This window comes from Trachurus japonicus, chromosome 22, assembly GCF_045865225.1.
Source record: "Trachurus japonicus isolate A0001 chromosome 22, Traja_1.0".
NCBI classification, from domain to species: domain Eukaryota; kingdom Metazoa; phylum Chordata; class Actinopteri; order Carangiformes; family Carangidae; genus Trachurus; species Trachurus japonicus.
Genome location: NC_140928.1, coordinates 30,865,740 through 30,889,277, shown reverse-complemented (window position 1 = coordinate 30,889,277; position 23,538 = coordinate 30,865,740). Strand labels below are relative to the sequence as shown.

The following is a 23,538-nucleotide window of genomic DNA, read 5'->3' as shown; positions in this document are numbered from 1 at the left end:
GCGTGAATGGATTTTTTTCCCCCCACACCAAAATCATGGCAAAGAGGGCGGAGAAGAGGAGTTTCTCTGATACCGAGATTGAGGTACTTGTAGGAGAAGTTGAATCAAACCAAAAAATACTGTTGGGACACTAAATGCTGTGTGACCAACAAAAGAAAAAATGCGGCGTAGGAGAAAGTAACAACTGCTGTTAATTCTGTTGGGTCAGAGGAAAGATCACTGAGAAATAAAAAAAAAAGCTGTCTTTTATATGAAGGTAGATTTGTGTCTTTATTCTTCAATCAAAAAATATATTTTCAATTAAAAAAACCTTCACTTCAATCAAAAAAACCTTTTGCAATCAAAGAAAAAAAGTGTTTTTTTTTATTGAAGATATATTTTTTTGATTGAAGCAACCCTTTTTTTTAAAGAATAATAAAGACACAAATCTACCTGCATACTTCTATAGCTTGTCACACCAATCATTCAAAATGTCTGCTAAATTACTAATTGAGAATTTTTTTTAATTAGGAAACAGGGAACATGTGTGAAGTTTGAGATTTCTGAACACTGTGACTCCTCCACTGGTTCTATTTGTAGTTTCACTGTTCTACCACTAGATTTTGTGTGTACGCTAAACATGGTCAGAGTTGTGCTTAAATTTACGCACGTTCCTAAGCACAAGTACAAGTTGATAAATTCCATACTTTGCGTGGGAATGTTCTTACGCACAGATCTGTGCATACGCACGGTTGATAAATGAGGGCCCAGGTGTCCTGGCTGAAGACACATCAGTGAGACACATGAGAGAACGATGTACCTGCATCATAGCCGTCCAATTACCATGACGTCCACGACTTCTCCCTTATGCAGCTCCACATACTGCTCTGTTTTAGGGGGTAACATCAGCAGGCCGTTGGCGCTACGCATTGACATTAGCCTGCTGGATACCTGGTTGCCTGGAGCGACACAACACACAGCATGTGTGAGTGAGAAGGTCACACACAAGGCCCGTGTTTGTGTGTGTCCTCGCTGTTACAGGGGGAGATTACAGAAGTGTGTGTGTGTGTGTGTGTGTGTGTGTACCTGTGCTCTGTGCCCAGGGTAGTGGCTCCTGGTGATGCCAGGTGAGAATACAGCGGTGGTACTCTGGTCTGGGATCCAGCTTAACATCACAGGAAAGCTGCAACACACACACACACACACACACACACACAAACTTACCAGCCTGTTAAATACCTATTAAAACAACTGCTTCATATTCTAAAGAACCATTTAAATGTTTAAAAAATGTGTTTATTTCCTGAGATTGAGATGATTAATTCACACTCATGTATATAGCATTAAAGCAGGAGTAAGCGATCCGGTGGTTTTGTCTAACTTCCTGTCAGCCGATGGAGTTAGCAGCCCCCGCCCTCGTCCCCACGTCACCACATTCACGCGCATCCCTTGGCTGCACACACAGAGAGGACCGCCCCTTTATGCCGTTCTCTCTCCTCATTGGATAAAGGTTGTAGGATACAAGGAAAGTCTTCTCCTCGGCTTACAGCAGAGCAGAGTGACTGACAGACCCGTGTTTCAGACCAAACACTCTATAGAAGTGATTGCTGTCGGAAGATATAACTATTTAAGACTTATATTAACACAAACATTGCGCTTACTTCTGCTTTAATTAGGGGTGTGACGATACACTCGGCTCACGAGACGAGACAAGACACGAGATTGGGTTCACGAGATCGAGACGAGACGAGATTTTAAGAAAACTACATTGACAAAATATGACTGGACCAACAGACTTTTATTTAACCGAGTTGCACATGCATTTTGAAATGTTTTATTGTAACTATTTACATGCATAATGTAAGCATGAGCTTTAAATACATTTCTTCTTCCACAAATTGAAACTAAAACTAAAATTTATAAAAGTTAAAATAAATTATATAAAATTAAATATTTATTTCTTTTTTTCAAGTGCAAACAATATTATGTGCAGTGTTTCCTCTAGGAGTAGTGGCAGCGCCAAGTCGAGTAGAGTTATAACTGTGCAGTGGAAAGGGGTGCAAAGTAATGGTAACTGGTAGTGGAAACCCTGCTTTACATTTTTTAACATAAAAAAAAAGGAAAAAAATCTAAACGCGACGAGAAATATCGTCGAGTTTAATCTCGCGAGATCTCGTCACACCCCTAGCTTTAAGTATTTCAAACAACATAAAACGTTTTAATTAGCAGAGCTTCAGAGACTTTGTTCACTCTGGACAGAGCCAGATGATCTTTGTGCTGTGTGTGTGTGTGTGTGTGTGTGTGTGTCTCTTACCCTAGCTTTAATAATAGTAGGTCTAGGATCCAGAATGCCTTGCATCTTCCTCAGAGCAGGAATCACAAACAGGTTACATGTCACCACTGCAGACACTGGGTTCCCTTCACAACAACACAACATTCAGTTAGTCAGGAGGAACACATGGACATAGTAACAACTGACTTACATCATGAGCAGCTAATTACTACCAATCTATATGACTCTGTCTACATTTAGATATTCCTTTATTCGTCCCATGTTGGGGAAATTTACCATGTACAATACAATAAGTGATTGCAGACAGTGCAACGTGTCTAATAAGTGTCCATGAAACATGTCTGTGTACTGTACTCTGTATGTGCCTGATAGAAGCCAAACAGATCCCTGTGCATTTCTTGTACTTGGTGAACAAATTTTATCTTGAGGTCACAGTCACAACCAAAGCTGGAGACCTTGTACAAAGACAGTAGAGCTTTGTGTCAGCAAAACTGTTTGGAGTGCATCCTGGTGCCAGAGCGCTACAGGCTCTCTCGTGTATGTTTGGACCATTTTAAATCAACTGTGAGACACTGCCACTGCCAGGGTGCTAGTGGGTAAAGACAGACTCAGGTAAAGCAGTGTGACAGGTGTAATACATCTGAGGAAGGACACGGAATCAGCTTTTACTGTGTGTAATGGATATGCGTCTTAATTTAATTGGAAACATTCAATATCCAGTGTGTTGTCCTGAAGCTCATCCCAGATAATAAAGACATGCAGAGCCAAGGTACAAACAAGACTACAGGCTACGTGGAGCTTCCAGCTCCTCAGTTTAGCCTTTTCACTGAGGAACAAGAGGAAGCAGAGAAACAGATGTCTGCAAAGCTACAATAACTTATGACAACTGTTTCCCATTGCAGCACCAAATATGTCTCTACTTCTGGTAATTATCAAAGGAGTCACAAAGCAATTCAGGCCTTTCAATTTGGAGATCAGAGAAGAACAAGAAACACTACTAAAACTTTAGTGTCTGATGAGCTCAAGCACCTCCAAAACTACAAGCTGGTGAAGACAGTGTCCTAGTCAGCACAGTGGAGGCTGCAGTACAGTATGTCTTAAAGGAGACATATTATGCCATTTTTCCACAAATTAAAATAGTTCCAATGTGTCTTGAAGACATGTTTGTGACATGCTTCAGTCAAAATCCCCCGAGGATCAAACATCACAGCTCTTTTCATCCTCTCAAAACAGCCCTGTTCAGAACGGCTGCTTTCAGTGCCTGTCCCTTTAAATGTAAATGAGCCACTGCTAGCCCCGCCCCTTCTACTGGTACCAGGTAGGGGTGGGATTATGCAAATTAGAAAACTAGTTACATCACTGCCAGACAACCAAGGGAACAGCTCATAAAACCACATGGATTTCAACCTAGGGAGTCAATTCTCACATTTTGGGGGCAACATCTAAAGTGATATTTCCATAATATGTCCCCTTTAAAAGATGGTTCTAAGTGGTGAATGAGTAATCATGGTCCAATGAGGCTTGTGAGTTGAGCTGCGGGACACTGACCCCCAAGTGAACAAAAACAAGTTGTATAGTGTCCAAGATGTTCATATCTGTGAGATCTCCAATGAATGTAACCCCCCTCGACCACAGTGTGATGCAGCATGAAGAGAGTGGTGGAGCAGGTGGTGAGAGAGGTGACTGAGGGGGGGGGGGGCTCACAAAGACAGGGAGCTGGACAATATCTCAGCTTACAGTCAGTGTATTCATTCTTCATGTTGCCAGTCAGCTGAGGTGACACACTCGGGTTAGGAGAGTTAACCAGTATTACCAGTGCTGGATGTATGGATGGGAGGATTTGTCAGGGGATACAACTGAGGTCATTACTGGTGTGTGTGTGTGTGTGTGTGTGTGTGTGTGTGTGTGTGTGTGTATGTGAGAGAGAGTTTGTTTTGACAACTCAGGTTTTATCACAGAAATATCTGCTGTCAAAGACCTGTGACACTTAGAATGTTAGTCAGTCATACTATGCAGTACTGTTTAAAGGGATAGTTCAACATTTTGGCAAATTTGCCTATTGCCATAATCCCTATAGTCTTAGGAGTAGGTTCACTACCTTTCGTTGTCGGTGCAAGCTGTTCTTTTGTTTTTTTAAAGTATATTTTGGGGGCTTTTTGCCTAGATAGATAGATAGATAGATAGATAGATAGATAGATAGATAGATAGATAGATAGATAGATAGATAGATAGATAGATAGATAGATAGATAGATAGATAGATAGATAGATAGATAGATAGATAGATAGATAGATAGATAGATAGATAGATAGATAGATAGATATACTTTATTGATCCCAATACTTTACAGATTGGGATCAATAAAGTATGTATATCTATCTATCTATCTATCTATCTATCTATCTAATTGACAGTGAAGAGAGACAGGAAATGGGGAGGCAGAGAGAGAGGGGGTATGACACGCAGCATAGGGTCACCTGAGTCGGTATTCGATACAGGGCCGGCTGCAGCGAGGACTATAGCCTCTATATGTCCAAACGACAACCCGTCCAACACTTACACCCCGTGCAAGTTGTTTTTTGATCGGCGGGGCACACAGTATTTCCACCTTTCTCTCATCAAACTCATCAAATTCACCACGCTGTGAAATAATAATGTAAGACAGAGTTGTTTTTGAGGTAAATGCGTAGCCGGAACTACATTCCAGACACGGCTGCTGACTTCAAAAGCAAAGGTAGTTCCGAGTATTTGCTTCATGTGTCGTAATGTTAATTATACGTTATTATTTCATAGCGTGGTGAATGTGCAGGTCACAACTTGTCCACCAGAGCGTTTTGGAGTTGTTGGATTGTGTATTTAGTTTGATGAGGGAAACGTGGAAATACCGTGCAGCTCACGTCTCTGCCCCGCCGATCTAAAAACAGCTTGCACTGACAATAAAAGGTAATGAACCTACTGCTATGACTATAGGGATTATGGTGATGGGACAATTTGCCAAAATGTTGAAATAGCCCTTTAAGGGTTAAGGTCAGAGAGAAAGGCATCTGGGCATCAAGGTCAGGATGTCTTTCTTCCAAGCACAATGGAAGGGGATCTGTGCGAACAGAGGTCGATCATGGGTCATTCTGGGTTCAGGACCTACTTCCTCTAGGTGCAGGGCTTTGTGGCTGTCTGGCCTCCGCCTCACTCGGAGCCACGGCCTCCAGCAGGGAGGGCCCAGTTTCTCTGAAGCTGAAGTTTCCTTTAATAACAACAGCAATACATACACAATGCTAGAGTGGAGCACAGACCAACACACTCCACATTACAAGGCCACAGGACATATACTAGACTTTAGGATCCCTGCAACAGTTTTAATCAGGGGCCTCATTTATAAACGTGACGTACGCACAAAACGAGGCCTGAAATGCAAAGGTTGGGATCTATAAAAAACAAACTTGACGGGAGAATGTGCACAATGCGCACCTCTAAGCAAACTCTGACCCATGCGTACACATAGTCTGGAGGAAAAGGGGAAGTGGCGACAGACGGGGTGAGCTGAAGCAATATAAAACGTCTCTGAAGTCAGACTGAAGAAATGTAGTGTGAGAAGAACAAATGTTTTTATCGCCCTTCGCACATTTAAAGGGACAACGAGGAGTTTTGGAAAAGCGAAGCGTTTTCACACTACATTTATGAGCCTCCGTGCACCGTAAAATTCTTTGACCGGCGCAAGACGGACTCATGTTTTCATTCATCAAGAATTAAAGTCAGAGGTTCAAAGAGGTTCAGATACCGTCGTAGTTCCGACCATAAACGGCGATTTGGCTGCGTTATTCTCATGACTCGCCACGAAGGAAACGCTGGTCGGCTCGACCAGCATTTCCACCACCACTAATAATAACAAAATAACGATAGAGACAGAACGATTTATTTATCGAAAATGGGCCCATTAACAAGTGTGGGTAGCGGAGATTCATCCACATTAACGTGAGACTTTTTTATAACCGAATAGAAACTCCTCGTTGTCCCTTTAATTTCAACCCGTATCATGCGTTAAATCCATGTAATCAGAATGATTTAAGTCAACGGTTTTATTTTGCATTGGACTGAATAATTGTTTTGGAAACATCTTCTTAGAATCTAACAGAAAATTCTAAATCAAAATTCCTTCTCTATATTTCATTACCACCGTCATATTGTCCACTCCTGGAGCGCAGGAGGAGGAGAGGACGGCGCGGCTGCATGGAATGAAGCATCCAGTCCTAATCCCACGCACAGTTTTATAAATGAGACCCCAGCACAGCAGACAGACTGACACTTTCTGCAGGGGCTTGTTCTTGCAGATATTCCATATCTTCAATTTCATTCAATTGCCAGCGTAGTGCATACTGGTCACTTGACTGTGGCAGCTCTTCAGACGACAGTACCGACTATTTCTTCTCAGTATTTACCATGTTATTAGTTGGTCCGAATAAAATCAGTATCAGTTGCTTCACTGTGGAGTAGAGGTTTTTAAACCAGGTGCAGAAGGGTCAGAGGTCAAGTACACTACAAGGTGTCCTAGAAACACAAAGTGAACTGACAGCTACTATGGGTAATAAAGTTTCTTAGTGTCATCAAATAAGGTGAGAACTGCAGCAACTAAACTAAAACACAAATGCTGATGAAATGTTATGACCTTTAGCTTGTGTTCTGTTCAGTTAACTTGGCTCCAGCGTGTGATCTGAAAAGGACGCAACCCGCAAGAGCTCACGCATGGAAACCTCCAGATGTGGATGGTTTTCAATGAGGGGGGAGATGGTAACTGCAGCTTTATTTCAAAGGCAGATTACCAGTAGCATCTTAACCCAGTAGGTTATGCTGCTGTGATCTGTGTGTGTCCATCTGCATCAACGCTCCTGAACAGTGCTAACATGAGCTAACATGAGATAGATATATGTGTCTGGCTATGAGTGTGGTTATTAGAGGAGGATGATTGTTATCTGTGTATTGTATGTGTATGTGTTTGAATGTGTGATGAGAGTGAGAGAGAGTGTGCTGTTGGTCTCTAGTGTGCACTTTATGATTTGGCGCTCTTGTTTCCCTGCTTTTATTAGTGCATTCTGTTAATTTTTTAAATATTATGGTTATCATGTCTTATTTCAATTAATCTTAATATTGTATCTGTTTAGCACTTTACCTGCCCAGGGACTACAGGCGGAAATTAGCAATTGTTGCTATAACCTGGCTCAAAGCATCTCTTCTTGTTTTACAGGATTAATGTTTTTTTTTGTGCATTGTCCCTGTTTTAAATAAATAAATTCAATCAATCAATACGTCTCCAGGCTGATGTAGAACCTGTGTGAAGAGCATGCAGTGTGTTAAAGAAGCAGAATGTGCCCAGGGTTAAAATGGTGAATGAACTGCACAGATGCAGAGTTTCTCTGGTCTTATCCCCCACGCCACACACGTTACACTACAGCCGTGGCCAAGCGTTTGGAGAATGACACGACGAGTACTGGGTTTCACAAAGTTTGCTGCTTCAGTGTTTTTAGATCTTCTTGTCGGTTGTTACCGTGGTTATTGAAGTATAATTACAAGCATTTCATAAGTGCCAATGGTTGTTATTGACATTTACATCAAGTTTATCAAGTGTCTGGATGGTTAGGAGAAGTTGCTCTTGAAGGATGTTTTGGTACCATTCTTTATTCATGGCTGTGAGTGAGCCCACTCCTCACACATGAACAGAGTCAGGATGCTTTACTGTCGGCCTGACACAGGACTGATGGGAGCGCTCACCCTTTCCTCTACGGACACGCTTCCTCTAAACGCCCCAGATGAAGGATTGATCAGAGAGAAGACTGTGCCCCAGTCCTCAGCAGTCCAGTCCCTGGACCGTTTACAGAACATCAGTCTGTCCCTGATGTTTGTCCTGGAGAGAAGTGGCTTCTTTATGTTGCCCCTTTTTGCCCCCCGCCCCGTAACGCCAGGAGTACACTGGGAACGGCCGCGACGCGATACGTAAGCGGGGCGGAGCGGAGTTCTTTACCTGCTACACCAGGCACGGACACGACGCGACACGGCTTCACTGTCACAACTTCACCTTGTCAAGCTGCAGTAAATGAGTGACTTTATGCATCTCAACACATTTTTACATCCTTCCTGTTAAAATGGATTGACAGTACCTTTTTCACAGGTAATTTGCTGACTATGTAGGGTTTGCAAGTGCAGACTATATTAACTGGTATCAATTAACTGTTTAACTACACGATCATGGATCCACAATGTAAAAAAACAAACCCCATAATGTTGCACTGCTACTGGCTTTGCCTCTGGTACATGAGACATTTATTTTAATCACTTTTAAACGTAATATATTCGTTTTATACACAGTTCTCTGTAGTTTTCTACCTGTTGGAGGGCCGCGTAGTACGAGACGAGGAAATAAAATAGACTCGGCGCGAAAAAGAAGAGAAACGCCGCGCGACGGCCGCTGCAGTGCGCGTCGCTCACATGGCCGGTGGAGGAGCTTCCATTGACTGAATGGGCGCGAGCTGCTGCGGCTGTCGCGCGACATACGTTCCGCGTCGCGGCTGTTCCCAGTGGATTTCAGCCTGTGAGTGCAGATGCCCTCACACCTGCCTGCTGCCATTCCTGAGCATCAAGCTCTGCACCGGTGGAGCCCCGACCCTGCAGCTGGATCTACTTCAGGAAATGGTCCTGGTGCTTGCTGGACTTTCTTGGCACCCTGAAGCCTTCTGCACAACACCTGAACCTCTCTCTTTACTGTAAGTTCATTTTCATGGCAAAGAGGAACTTTGCAATTAATTGTAATTCATCTGATCACTCTTCATAACATTCTACGCAAATTGCCATCATAAAATCTGAGGCAGCACACTGTGAAATTCAGATTTATGTCATTCTCAAAACCTTTGGCCATGACTGTACATCCCACATTCACACACACAAAACAAAAAACTGCTGCCTTGTTACAGTATTAGTAGACAACCTTCAGAGCCACAGCCGCCTTAAACTGGTGTGTAGGTCAAAATATGTTGACAAAGACCTTTGTCTCGTGATGTCACACAGCCCCGGCCTGAGGCTGCTTAAAGGGATAGTTCATCATTTTGGCAAATTTGCCTATTGCCATAATCCTTATAGTCATAGGAGTAGGTTCATTACCTTTAATTATTGGTGCATGTTGTTTTGAGACCGTGGGGCAGAGATGTAAGCTGCAACGGTACAGGTCCCCTGTCCCTCATCAAACTCATCAAATACACAATCCAACAACTCCAAAACACTCTGGTGGACAAGTTGTGACCTGCACATTCACCACGCTATGAGATAATCATGTATAATGATGTAACATTACGACACATGAAGCAAATATTCGGAACTACTTGCGCTTTTGAAATCACTCCGCACAGCAGCCGTGTCTGGAATGTAGTTCCGGCTACGCATTTACCTCAAAAAGCGTAGTGAATGTGCAGGTCACAACTTGTCCATGGGAGCGTTTTGGAGTTGTTGGATTGTGTATTTGATGAGTGTGATGAGGGACAGGGGACCTGTACCGTTCACCTCCATTGTGTTCAATGAGCAGCTTGTGTCTCAGAACAACATGCAGCGATAATTAAAGGTAATGAACCTACTGCTATGACTATAAGGATTATGACAATAGGCAAATTTGGCAAAAATGTTGACCTTTACCTTTAAATAAAATACCTCATAAAATGCTATTGACCCATGTCAGCACTATATCAATATGGTAAACCACCCAATTATGATGCACCTCTCAGGCTCTACCTACAAACACATGCTGGAGGTTTAGTGGTCTCCATGAATGACAGTGTTTATGCAGGGCAACAGGACTCCTATCTCTCTATTTGCAAAATACTTAATAATCGCACCACTGTTGCCAATGAAATTTAAAGTGTAGCGGCCATCAGTATGCACACGTCACAAGTTCATCAGAATTTCAACTGCTGTTAGACCCTTCTCCGCCAAAATTAGTGTTTTTTTGTTTGTTGCCTTTCTGTTCACACTGGGGACACACAACTGCAAGGAGTGAAGACATTACATGAGGTACAGAGCACACGCACGGACACAGTGGAGTGAGCTGACGGCCACCGTGTAGACTGATACAAACAGATCTGTCAAATGTAAAAGTGTTGGAGTCTCTGTGAGCTCAGAGTAGGCAGTGTTCCTGGTTTACCAGCACTGTGGTGACCAGTGTGTTCACAGTCAGTACGTTTACATGCAGAGCTTAATCAAGCTATGCTCAAAATTTGATTTTGGCGTCAAGTCGGACTTCTGTCCTTGTCTCAATATACATGCAACTGAGAAAACCGAATAACTGACGGGGTCCATCGCCCCCTCATGCGGCGTCACCCGTCATTTCAGTGGGTTAATACGCCGCCTGTCCTGTTGACTTTTCTGTCAACTCGTAAAAAACTGAATATAAACAACTTAGTAGCTTAATAATAAATTCTCAACTGCAGTTCCCGACCAGACGCACCAGTCTGGGCTGGATGCGCGCTGAGAATAGGATACGGGCTTCCTTTCTCTCTCTCTCTCTCTCTCTCTCTCTCTCTCTCTTTTTATTTATTTATTTTTTAAAAACCCTCTTGCTGGTTGCGCTGTGTGAAATGCATTGAATCAGCGCTGTTCGTTTTTTTCTTTACTTTGCCGGGTTTGGGCGGCTTCTCTGCTCCACTTTGTGCCGTCTCTACGGTTGTGGAGCATGAATACATGAATTGTCCAGTTATACTCCGACTAAGGTGTATACATGACGGAGAAAATCGAATTCCAATCGCATTATCTGGGTGTCTTAATCGGAGTTCTCCAACTCCGATTTCAGTCGGACTAAGGTGTTTACATGCACTTCAGTTGTCAGTTATAGTCGGATTAAGGCAATAATTTGTTTTTTTCAAGTGTCATGTAAACGTACTGAGTGTCTGTGTGATCTGAGAGACGTTACACAGGTGAAGGGGAGGGTTCACCCAAGTGTTGTGTTGCCTGATGTTAGAGGGTCTTAGCTGTTTGACAGCTGGAAAGGGGGCTTTAGTTTTTGTTGGATACTGTCAAGAAATAAGGACCAAAACGTGCTTCAGTCATGTAAATGCCTGAATGAAGTCTTGGGGAACAGATCAAGCCTGAACCAACACTTAGCACATGATATACAACTACCTTGTCTTTTTGTACACAGATGTCTCATGTGCTATCCTTGTCCTTTGCTCTTCTTCTACAGTGTGTCTACTGTTCTGCTGCCACATTAAATCTCACATACAGTATACTGTACAGTAGCAATGGGACATTGCTTGACATGAATAATCTGGCCAGGTGCTGAGGCAGAGAAACACTGATGGAAGAGCGTCTAGGAGACACCCAAACGACACACACACCATTACTTAACATGTAGTACCTGGCAGAGCAAAGATGAGTTTCCGTGCACCATCAATGTCAACAGTGGCAAAGGTAGTAGGAAGACTGAGGAACAGAAACATATACAGTAGGTCAGTATTTATAGTATGGGAAGCAGTGATTGTGTTAGTAGTAGTACTATCATCAATACTAGCAGCAGCAGTAGCACTGACACTGAATGCATATCATTTATATATGAACAGGAAAAGTGAAACAAATTAGTGAAAATAATAGTGAGAGCAGTATCATTGATAGTAACTACTGTATAGCAGCAATAGCAGTTAGTAGTGACAGTAGAATGAGATGGAGCAGTGGTAATGGCGACATCAGCACTCTAAGTAATATGAATGATCAAAACAAGGAGTGTCATTTCTCATATTTCTCACCAGAAACCAAAATCACGTCCCCTCTATTTCAAACACCTTACCCTGGCTTCATGAAGACTCGTCCAAAATGGATCTGAGCATGAAGGTCAATATCCAGCACCTGCTTTAAGTAGTCCTGACAGACACACACACAGACACATGGGGAATAATACAACTGTCACACTGTTCTCATGGAAAGAAACAACAGACCAACTAAAGCCGTTCTTTAGAGATACCTTCTCGCCCATGGACACGCCTCCTGAGGTGATGATTACATCAGCGCGACTGATTCCCTCATGGAGAGCTGACAGCAGGTCATCTGGGCTGCAAACACAAGGATCAGGACACGTCAAGCTCACGTGCCACTCGGCTCTCTACGGTGATGTCACAGAGACAACGGACAACTGTGTTACAAACCGGAGATGTGCAATTTGAATAATGTATTTAGCAGTGAAACATATGAAATGTAGGTACCAGGGATGGGCATTTCGAATAATTTCCTAATCGAGTAACCTAACCTGGTGTTACCCGGGTAACCGATTACTGTAATAAAAAATAAAATGACGTCATGTCTGATGGACAGAGCGCAGCCGGTGCATAAATGCGCTCTGTCCGTCAGACAGTCACATTACTGACACACAGCGTCGTCAGACTAAATATCAGGTGGATAATAAGAGTAGAGATGGAGTTTAAGATGCACACATGGGGCAGATGTGCATCTTTATGCCGGGGAATAAAGGTGCTGCATGCACTCTTTTTTTTTCTAAATCATGAGCGGTGCTTATTTATTAGTCCACACTACATTTTGGTGCCTTCATTCCTCTCTGCCTCGCATCGTTTCAGGAAATAACTGGGAAGGTTTCAGAATATTTGTAAACTGAAAGCAGATTTTCTAACAGACTTGATGACACCTGTCGTCTCCGTCCCGACGGTTTACGTCGAGGGAACCACCACATTCTTGTAAAAGGTTTGAAAGTCCGAGGCTCGATCCAAAAACGCTTTTACACAGCAGAAAATCACGTTGCTTGATCCGAAACTGTTTAACACTACAAAAAGCCGAACCACGGCATGATAATGTAGTTTGATCCGACACTAGACTGACGCTCTAACGTGCCGTTTTTTTAATCCTAGGTTAACCGGATAATAAATTCATAACCGGATAGCAGATTGCCTACTCGGGTACCCGGGTACTCGGGTAACCGTGCACATCCCTAGTAGGTACTGTATGGGAAGACAAAGAGTCTGGGTATCTCTGCAGGAGAATCCTTTTGCACAGTCTGACATGAATTGTAAAGACTGGTCAAATTAAAAATTCAGCACTATTCAGAGATAAAGACAGATACAGAAGAAGAAAGAAAAAGAATAAATATTATTTGATATACAATATTTTTTCCATTGACACATTATTCCTCAACACTATAAAGGGTTTATTACTTTTGCCTTTATCTATGTAAGAGGAGCAGAGTAAGGTCCTACTTGTCTCCAACGATGCCCAGGTTGATGGTGGGGTATCCATGCTCCTGGATGGTGGCCAGCAGAGTGGAGCGGTTGGAGTCTCTGATCTTCCCTGGGTGGAGGTCATCCTCTGGATTCAACAGCTCCAAACACAAACACACCACAAGTCTAATGCATATATATACTGTGTGTACATAGAAAAGAGGGCATTTGCATTTGTTAAATCGTTAACTACCTCATTTCCAGTGGACATGACGGCCACCACAGGAAACTTGTGCACGCTGACCTCAGTCACCCCCACTGTAGCCAGCAGGCCGATCTCTGACGGGCCCATGTGTGTTCCTTTAGCCAAAACACACTCCCCTCGCCTGATGTCGTGACCTATTGGCCTGAGCACACACACACATACACAAATATTTTATATTCATAATCAACAGACAGCAGCTTTTTCAGACACTGCGGTCCACGCAATATTTTTTTTCGTAGGATGAGTCCGGGAAAGTCCCGCCTTCCCCGCCTCTGATTGGCTGGATGAATTCTCCTCCGATTGACGTCATCTCACAACAGTACTGTAGTAAACTAAAATACACACAACTGAAGTATTATATGTAATCAGACGCCATGGCGTAGCGGTTTGCATTTTCGCCTGCGGTGTGGTGAATCCGAGTTCGATCCCCGCTGGTTTCACATTCCGAAAAATTAATTTTTTAAAATTTATATTCCAAGTTTACATTTTGAGTTTGAGAGAAGTGTAATTGTGCCATTGGTTAGGTTTAGGCAATGAAGAAAGGAGTTGGTTAAGTTTAGTAAAAAGACCAGGTAGAGTGTAGACAGGCCAGATAAGTAGAGAGAGTCCAGGTTTACATTTTGAGTTTGAGTGAGAAGTGTAATTGTGCCATTGAGTCCAGGTAGATCTAGGCACTTATCACGCTTTGCCGACAGCCTGCGTTTCACAGCCGTTTCACAACCAAAACAAACAACCAATCAGGCGAGAGCCCATCTAGCCAATCAGAGGTGGGAACGGCGGGAAAGGCGGGACTTTCCCGGACTCATCCTACGAAAAAAAATATCGCGCGGTCCACTTGTTTGTTTGTTTTTTTACCTGATGTCCTGTCCGGGCCGGGCCTGGACCATAATCCTCACCTCCAACTCCTCTGTACCCTGTGACAGACACACTGTCAGTACCGCCACACACCTGCTTCACAACACATACTGTGCAGCACTGGGTTAAACTGATAGCGATCAACATCCAGAGCGGTGTAATTACATCCTCAGACTCCCTCAGCAGCTCCGTGTCTTCCACTTGCACCACGGCGTCGGCTCCACAGGGAATCGGAGCGCCAGTCGTCACCCTCATCACCTGACCTGGCATCACTGTGTGGGTGGGCTGCAATCACACACACACACACATTATTGAGACTGATGGCTTTTAACGGTGCTGGGATAATACATTACTTCAGAAATGTGTGAAATTTCATTACTGTTCCCCTGTGCATCAGCAGGAATACTAATAGCAGTACTACTTTTTGTGGTCATAGTTATGTTGCAGAAAGTGTAATTACTCAATGTTGACATGACACAGCTTTAACGGCAGTGCTCAGACCAACAGGTGGGTGTTTCCTTGGACCTGAAATCCATGCTTGTTGCCAGTGTTATACTCATGGTTGTTTCAACAAGTAAGTTCCATCTATCTCAGTTCAACTGAACAACAAAGCCAAAAAGATCTCACAGAAGTTAACAATAAGCTAGAATGTAGTCCTGGCAGAGGTAACCCCCCCCTCCCCCGTGGGGAAAATGCTTTTAGATGGAAGATTGAGATGGTCTCATCTGATCTTAGCAAGCTTAATAAACTAATATTTACTATTTATAAGATTTTGTTTTCTTAAAAACAGTGGAAATTATTAGGGCTGTCAAACGATTAATTTTTTTAATCGCGATTAATCGCATTTTTTCCATAGTTAACTCGCGATTAATCTCTATTAAAAATATTATATATGGCGCTTTGGACTTTCAACCCTCCAAAGTGTTATAATCTCTAGACAAACAACTTTTAGACCAGAGCAGGCCTAGTACCTAATCATAACACATGATGCATGAAACTCACACAGAATTGAAACGAATTGCATCCAGTGGAAATTGCCCTTTACTTTGCTACGCCTCTGCCTGGCCATGTGCATTTGTTGACAACAGAAGCCGTCAAAAAATCAATACATGGCCATGTGCATTTGTTGACAACAAAGCCGTCAAAAAATCAATGGATGGAGCTGTGGATATATGTTAGACTGTGTATATTTGTGTAGCAACCAACTTGAAGGTGCCTTACCGCCACCTACTGGACTGGAGGTCCCACACTCCAGTCCTCCAGTCCAGCAGACAGAGGACAAAATGGGCCGCGATTAACCGCGATTAAAAAATTTAATCGCGTTAATTTTTTTAATTAATCTAATCGCGATTAACGCGTTAACTCTGACAGCCCTAGAAATTATATTTGAGTAAAGAATAACAGCCTTCCGGTTTGTATTCTTCCTTTATCTAAATTAAGAAAAAGATGTTATAATTTGAGAGGGTTATTGACTTTCAAAATGTGTAAAGTGAGACCTAATTAATACAAATGTGTTTCAGTTCTGGGAGGTAACACATGGAACAGGCTCAGTGATGAATGTAGTTCTCTGTTGAGTTTTAACAAAGCCTTAAAATGTAAAATTAGTCATTAGTCAATCATTCTTTTCGTCTCAACTTTGTACTGATATTCTAGGTAATCTAATCTTAAAGGGGCGTTCACACCGGACGCGATAGACGCGAAAGGAGCGGCAACTCTACATTGAAAATCAATGTAAATGGCGCGATGACACGCGATTCAGGCGGAGGCGGCGCGAATGGAGCGTCTAGCGCGATTGTATTCACGTCTATCACGTCACATAGGAGTGTATAGGATGGGTAAATATAAGCCTTGGGCTTCCCTTTTCCGTCACTGTATGACTTTTTTGTGTAAAATGTATGGTGTAATTATGTATGATAATATGTGCTGGCTAACCTGTCCATGCAAAATGGTTGACTTTGATGTTTGTGTTGTGTGACCGAAATAAACAATTTAATTCAAATTCCATTCAAAATATCTGCAGGAGGGGCGGTGCGTGGCGCAGTGGTTAAGACGGCCGCCCCATGTAGAGGCTGCAGTCCTCAACGCAGGCGTCTCCGGTTCGAATCCCGCGTCGGGCAGACCTTTCCTGCATGTCATTCCCCCTCTCTCTGCCTCCCCCTTTCCTGTCTATCTCACTATGGCTATCAAATAAAGGCATAAAAGCCAAAAAATATACTTACAAATATATATATAAATAAATATATATATATCTGCAGGAGAGGAGTGCATCTCAGGTGCAGAGGACAACAACTGCACCACAACATCATTTGAGTCATGTGGTGAAAAATCACATCATCAAGTGTTGAAATTGTAGAAAGTGACAAAAAACCTTCAAGAAACAAAAAAGATGCAACCAAGTGCACCAGACACTAGAGAACAGAGGCAGCATTCAGCTGATCCTGCTCCTGACTCCACTCCAAGTTAATCATGGACACTGAGCTTATACTTCTACAGGAAATCTGACCTCACAGCTTCTTGCTTGGATGAACTCTGGTTGAGGAGGAGGGGAAAGTTCTTCCCCACAGAACGGATGGACCGTGAAGCCAACACAGGAGGAGTGATTCAGGCTGATATGACCGTTCATTTCTAGGCACTGTCTGCATGTGTGAACTGTGCAGCTGCAGTGCATTATTTATCTTACAGACTCTTTTTTATGTACATTATAAATGTGCTGTGGGAAATACACTTCTATAGGTAGGAATCCTCATACATTTGTTTCACTTTGGACTAGTAGTCTCTTGTTTCTGATCAAATTAGGTTAAAAATATGACCAGGAGAGAATGGATTCTGAAGCCAACAAACAACCACTGGGTGCAGATGTGTAGAGCTGTGTGTTCACATCTTGTCACTCTGCACCTTCCATTAAACAGGAGGATTTTCTGGAGGAGCTCTCTCCATTCGTTGAATTGCTGCCGACAGGCTTAAATGTGAGTGAATGAGCCGATTCAGAGCAGCGACACCAGTGATGTAACTGGTTTAGAGCAGTGGTGCGCCATCAGGACAAGCAAGGCAAGTAGTGCTCGACCAGCTAAAGCTAAAAATAGACATCAATTAAAATAATATCAAAGGGGAAGCGATATCTCTCCTTGCATCTGAAATAGCATTCTGCCCCATAAAGGATCTGGTATTCATCTTGTGATTTAGACTCTGCTATTGTCTCTGGGAGGTTGATTAATTTATCATCCACATCATCTAATATTTCTGACACTGAGGTTTGTCCAGCGGGGGGGGGGGGGGGCATGTTATGGGCCTGTGCACATTCATCCATCCATCCATTGTCTACCCCGATTATCCATGCAGAGGGGCTGGAGCCAATCCCAGCTGCCACATATAGAGATAAATGACACACTCACATTCAGGTGTATGGGCAATTTAGAGACACCATTCAACCTAGTGTGCATGTGTGAACCCTAACCCTAACCCTAACCCTGTTGGAGGAAGGCAGAGAGAACCCAGGCATGGGGAGAACATGTAAACTCCACCCAAAAAGGAATCAAACCCAGGGCCCAGTTGTTCAAAAGGTGTAATCTGGATAAAAATTATCCGGATTTTGAAATCCCCTTTTTTGCTATCCAGGATCACGTAATCTGTTTTACTTTTATCCCAGTTGTTCAAAGCAAAGTTGGATTGGATCAGTCTGATCCAAATCCAAATTTTCAAGATTACCAAATTCGGATAATGAGTGCTCTAGATGGGACTGTGCATCACACTGAAGGCTGATTGGTCTGTTAACAACAGGTAGAACAGCAGCATGAGGTCTCTCAAAGTGTGTTTATTTGAAAACGGAGTGTATGTATTGTTTTCTGTGCTCTTTGTTGTTTCTTCAATGTCTTTTAAACAGCCAGACTTCATCTGGTTGGGCTGTTAAAATAAATTGAAAAAAGCAAATATACAGTTCATTAGTGAAATTGTGAATATTTCCCCATGTGTTTCAAATTCAAACTTCAAATTTCAAAATTCAAACTTCAAATTTTAAAATTCAAACTTCAAATTTCAAAATTCAAACTTCAAATTTCATTAAATTCAGTTTGGGGAAAAGTTTTTCAGTTGTAGAATATTCAAAAGTTAACATTATTTACTAATCACTGTTGTACAGTGTTCTACACTGTTCTACTTTATGAATATTGTTTATTTGACCAGTTCCCCCCCCTGAATCCACCAAACTGCTGGGATCAGAATAATCCTGATTTTTTGGATCAAAGTTATCCCGATCCTACTGAAAAGTTTTGAACAACACAAACTGAGGGTTTTATCCAGATCAAAACCAAGATTGGATTACGTGATCTAATCCGATTTCAGAATCCGTTTTTGGTTTTGAACAACCCATTTTCAAGGTTTGATCCGATCCATTATCCAAAATCCGATTGGATTACCTTTGAACAACTGGGCCCGTGGATCTTCTTGCAGAGAGGCTGAGTGCTTACCACTTTACCACCGTGCCACTCTCATTTGCGTGTGCCAAGCATAATCCCAGGATCTTTGACCAGTAAGAGGCCAGCAGAGAGCCAACACAAGCTAAAGGATTCCACTGTTCTGTTCTCAGATCAGTTGTGATATTGAACACATGTGTTTTGTTTAATGTGTGTGGTTGGCTCTGTAAGTCACTGCCCAGGTGTAGAGGTATAGATGTTATTCTACATGGCAGATGTGTCAAAGCATTGGTATGGTGTTTGCACTTTTATTTCTAGTAACATCATTAGAGCCATTATTAGTCCTGCAACCAGCAGGCTTACTGTCAGTAGCTTCAGTAATGGCCACACTAAACTTACTGATAATGTTTGAATTAGCAGTGCTGTTAAAGGGATATTTCAACATTTGGCAAATTTGACTATTGCCATAATCCCTACAGTTTTAGGAGTAGGTTCATTACCTTTAATTGCCGGTGCAAGCTGTTTTAAGATCGGCGGGGCAGAGACGCGAACTGCACGGTATTTCCACGTTTCCCTCATCAAACTAAATACACAATCGACTCCAACAAGTTGTGACTTGCACATTCACCACGCTATGAAATAATAATGGAAGAACATTATCAGACAGAGTTGTTTTCAAGGCAAATGTGTGGCCAGACCTACATTCCAGACACAGCTGCTGCTTCATAAGTCGTAATGTTACATAATTATACGTTATTACTTCATAGCGTGGTAAATGTGCAGGTCACAACTTGTCCACCAGAGCGTTTTGGAGTTGTTGGATTGTGGAAATACCATGCACCTCACGTCTCTGCCCCACCGATCTAAAAACAGCTTGCACTGACAATTGAAGGTAATGAACCTACTGCTATGACTATAGGGATTATGGCAAAAAATTGCCAAAATGTTGAAATATCCCTTCAACAGTGCTGTTGACTGTGTGTGTGGTACCAGGTACTGTTTGTTAGTGTATTAGAGCTGACCTGTTGTCCAGCCTGTGACTCTCCCATGATGAAGCGATCTCCTGGGCCATCAGCAGCTACAGGTCAATGATAATGATGTTAATCATGTTAATTATGGACATTGTAGACAATGACTTTTCATTCTGACCTTCTTATCTCAAAAGAGGCAGTCCTGATGACAGTTAGTTTAAAAACAGTGCCCTAAGTAAAGACTTTCCTGACATGGATCCTGTTTGACATTTGCATCTCTGATGTGATGTTTATCAGGTGTAAAATACAAGATGGTCACAGTGATCCCACCTCGTACAGCGTAGCCATCTTTCACAGAGGCAGGGAACGGAGGAAGGTTGTCTTTGGCGTAGATGTCCTGAGCAAGCACTCGACCTAAACCGTCTGCAGAGAACAGCCCAAACACGTCACATTTTGTAGCAGCCATACAGTACCAGGAAACATTTCATTAGACACACAATAATAATGACTATAATAAGTGTATTACTTGATTACTTGAGCACCAAACTGCTGGAGACTACACATGCCTTTTCAGTTTTTGCTACATCTTTAAAATAGCTCCAGACAACAAAGTCAAACAGAAGAAGAATCACATGCACATTGCTGTGTAAATATTATAAAAATAACACAAACCATCATAGACACCCACCATCAAAAAAGCCCTCAACAGTGGCTAGGGAACAAAAACTGAGACCACACTTTATTATGGGGTCAAAGTGTATTAATGTAATGCCACCTGACAATCCTGTGCAGCAACATGTGAAGTTCAGGCCAGGTAAAAAAATAATAATAATAATAATAATTTGTATTAAAAAAAGAAGAATCAAGTAACTTTAAAGGGATAGTAGCATTTTTTTAAAGTGGGGTTGTATGATCCACAAATAGCCCCTAAGTACTTTAATTGCAGTAGAAGACTCTCTACACTCCTCCCGTTAGCAACGCCAGCCCATAGCCCTGCCCAGAGATTTACAATATACATTATTGTGAATGCTATTGCTATTTGTAGATCATACAACCCCACTTTAAAAAAATGCTACTATCCCTTTAAAAACTGTGAACATTCTTGCAGTTTCAACTTGCTGCTTTTTGTCTGCTTCAAGCTACAGTCACCAGTAACTGTTGCCTCCTCCTTTACGTCAGTTCGGTCCTTTCAGGAGGCTTTGATTAGTCTCACATAACACATAAACATGTTTTTTTTTTAGAAAACAGTCATTTAAAAAAGCAATTAAAACAGCATTACTTCTTATGAAACAAATCAAGCTGCATCAAAGGAATCCCACACTTAACACACATTATAAGATCTGAGATAGATGATACTGATGCTCCTGCAGCACCCTCCCTGATCATTGCAGGAAAAAACTCATTGGATTGTTCTCCAAATATTCTGAATATTTAGTGAATTGAAACAAAACTTCCACTGCAACATACACCACCACCTATTCTCCTGTGGGGCTTGGTTCATGCTGCTCCCACCACGACATTGTTATTATTTGTATTAGTTATGTTATGTTGTGTTATTAGTATCAGTATTTGCACCTTTTACCACCAACACCTTTTCTCCTTGTTGGAGAGAGACACCTCCACCTTATAATGTGGGACGGATGCATACACACAAAAAAACACACACACAAACACAAACACACACACACACGCACAGGCACAATTTAAAGGTTTATATTAGTTGACCTGTACATTTAGTTTCCCCGTGTTAAGAAATAGTCTACTTGCCAACAATGAGTACCCGGAAATGTTGAGTACCCCAAAGTTTTATGTTAGAAATAATAGATAGTATGGATCACCAGTATTCAGAAACTGCCGGATGCTAACTTATGAGCAATTAGCATAATTGACACAATTAACATAAATTAGCATAATTGCATATATGGGCATGTATTTCAACAAAATTGACTTGGCTGATCTGGGCAATATTGGAGTGGTTTTAGGGGTTATTAATGATGCTGAATCCATTTCTGACATTTTCAAAATTCAAAATGGCTGTCTAAACCGGAAGTGACCAGATTTTGAAATCCATCAAAATCGGCCCACTGGCTGTTAAAATCTGGTCACTTCCGGTTTAGACAGCCATTTTGAATTTTGAAAATGTCAGAAATGGATTCAGCATCATCAATAACCCCTAAAACCACTCCAATATTGCCCAGATCAGCCAAGTCAATTTTGTTGAAATATTGCCCATATAGGCAATTATGCTAATTTATGCTAATTATATATGTTATGCTAATTGCCCAATATATATAAGTTAGCATCCAGCAGTTTCTGAATACTGGGGACCCATACTATCTATTTCTAACATAAAACTTTGGGGTACTCAACATTTCCGGGTTCACAATGGGGCCCTATGGGCTGGCAAGTAGACTAAAAAGAAAAGAAGAGCAGACTGACCTCTGTAGTTAATGACTTCAATTCCCAGAATTGGCGTCATCTCTAGAACAGTGATGAAGGCTTTGTCCATTGACGTCAGTGGGAAAGGGGACATGCGATGGCGACGTGCCACTTTACTGATGTCCACCGCACTGTGGCCTAAACACACACACACACACACACACACAGTGGGTAAATAAATACTACTATAAACTCTAGCATACACCACCTTCTAAACCTTCCATGGTGATACAACTTGTTGCTGCAAGGCTGGCAGGTTCATGACGTACAGCAGATCTTCATAGTTGACACTAACTGATAAATCTACTGTGGAGTGGATCATGAAGATGGGGTTCAGTTTCTGAGCACAGTCACGTCTGATTCATGACTAATGTTTCACCTAAACAGCTGTAATGTCTTTGTTCATTGTCTGAACTGTACAAACATCAGATGTCCATGCAGCAGTGAAAGTTAAAGGAGAATTCTAGCCATTTTTGACCCCTAAATCGTTGTCCTGATGGTCACCCAGTGTTGGGGGGAGCAAAAAACGCCACTAAAATTGATGCAGGCAAACCGGAGTTACAACATGGCTACCCGGCGCTAGGGATAGCCACAACGCTAACCCATGGGGGCAATTCTTTAACCACAACAAACACTCAAAAAACAATCAAATATCTCTGGTACATGACTGGAATCCTTATGACACACCACTGAACTCATATAGTGTACAGTATAAACAGTATAAACTTTGTGTTTTTGCACGTAGTCACTCACCTCAGATAGCCGAACTCTGAAACATCCTGTAAAGACATTACTATCTGATCACAGAGCGCCTGCTCTCCCCGCCACAGAAACTAACACTTTTTCCTTCTTGTGATGATTTCTTTACAAAAATAAACGGTGGAGCAGTGCAGTGGTAATGTCCAAAATATCTCCGACCCTTTATTTTTGTAAAGAAATCATCACAAGAAGGAAAAAGTGTTTGTTTCTGTGGCGGGGAGAGCAGGCGCTCTGTGATCGGATAGTAATGTCTTTCCAGGATGTTTCAGAGTTCGGCTATCTGAGGTGAGTGGCTGGCTACATGCAAAGGCACAAGTTTATACTGTTAATACTGTACGCTATATGAGTTCAGTGGTGTGTCATAAGGATTCCAGTCATGTACCAG

General features: G+C 42.2%; 1 protein-coding gene across 2 annotated transcripts in view; it reads right to left on the bottom strand.

The window, feature by feature from the left end:
• gphna (gephyrin a) overlaps positions 1-23,538 on the bottom strand; it is a 51,519-nt gene that overhangs the window by 3,543 nt on the left and 24,438 nt on the right. For both annotated transcript variants that reach the window (XM_085768296.1, XM_085768297.1), the window contains 13 exons: positions 22,395-22,532; positions 20,286-20,378; positions 20,007-20,062; positions 14,741-14,860; positions 14,576-14,634; positions 13,709-13,862; positions 13,495-13,616; positions 12,255-12,342; positions 12,081-12,154; positions 11,655-11,719; positions 2,294-2,397; positions 1,066-1,162; positions 800-938 (listed from right to left, as the gene is read on the bottom strand). In XM_085768296.1, the coding sequence (XP_085624422.1) occupies positions 805-938; positions 1,066-1,162; positions 2,294-2,397; positions 11,655-11,719; positions 12,081-12,154; positions 12,255-12,342; positions 13,495-13,616; positions 13,709-13,862; positions 14,576-14,634; positions 14,741-14,860; positions 20,007-20,062; positions 20,286-20,378; positions 22,395-22,532 (1,304 nt within the window). In that variant the 3' untranslated portion in view covers positions 800-804. The remainder of the gene's footprint in view (positions 1-799; positions 939-1,065; positions 1,163-2,293; positions 2,398-11,654; positions 11,720-12,080; positions 12,155-12,254; positions 12,343-13,494; positions 13,617-13,708; positions 13,863-14,575; positions 14,635-14,740; positions 14,861-20,006; positions 20,063-20,285; positions 20,379-22,394; positions 22,533-23,538) is intronic.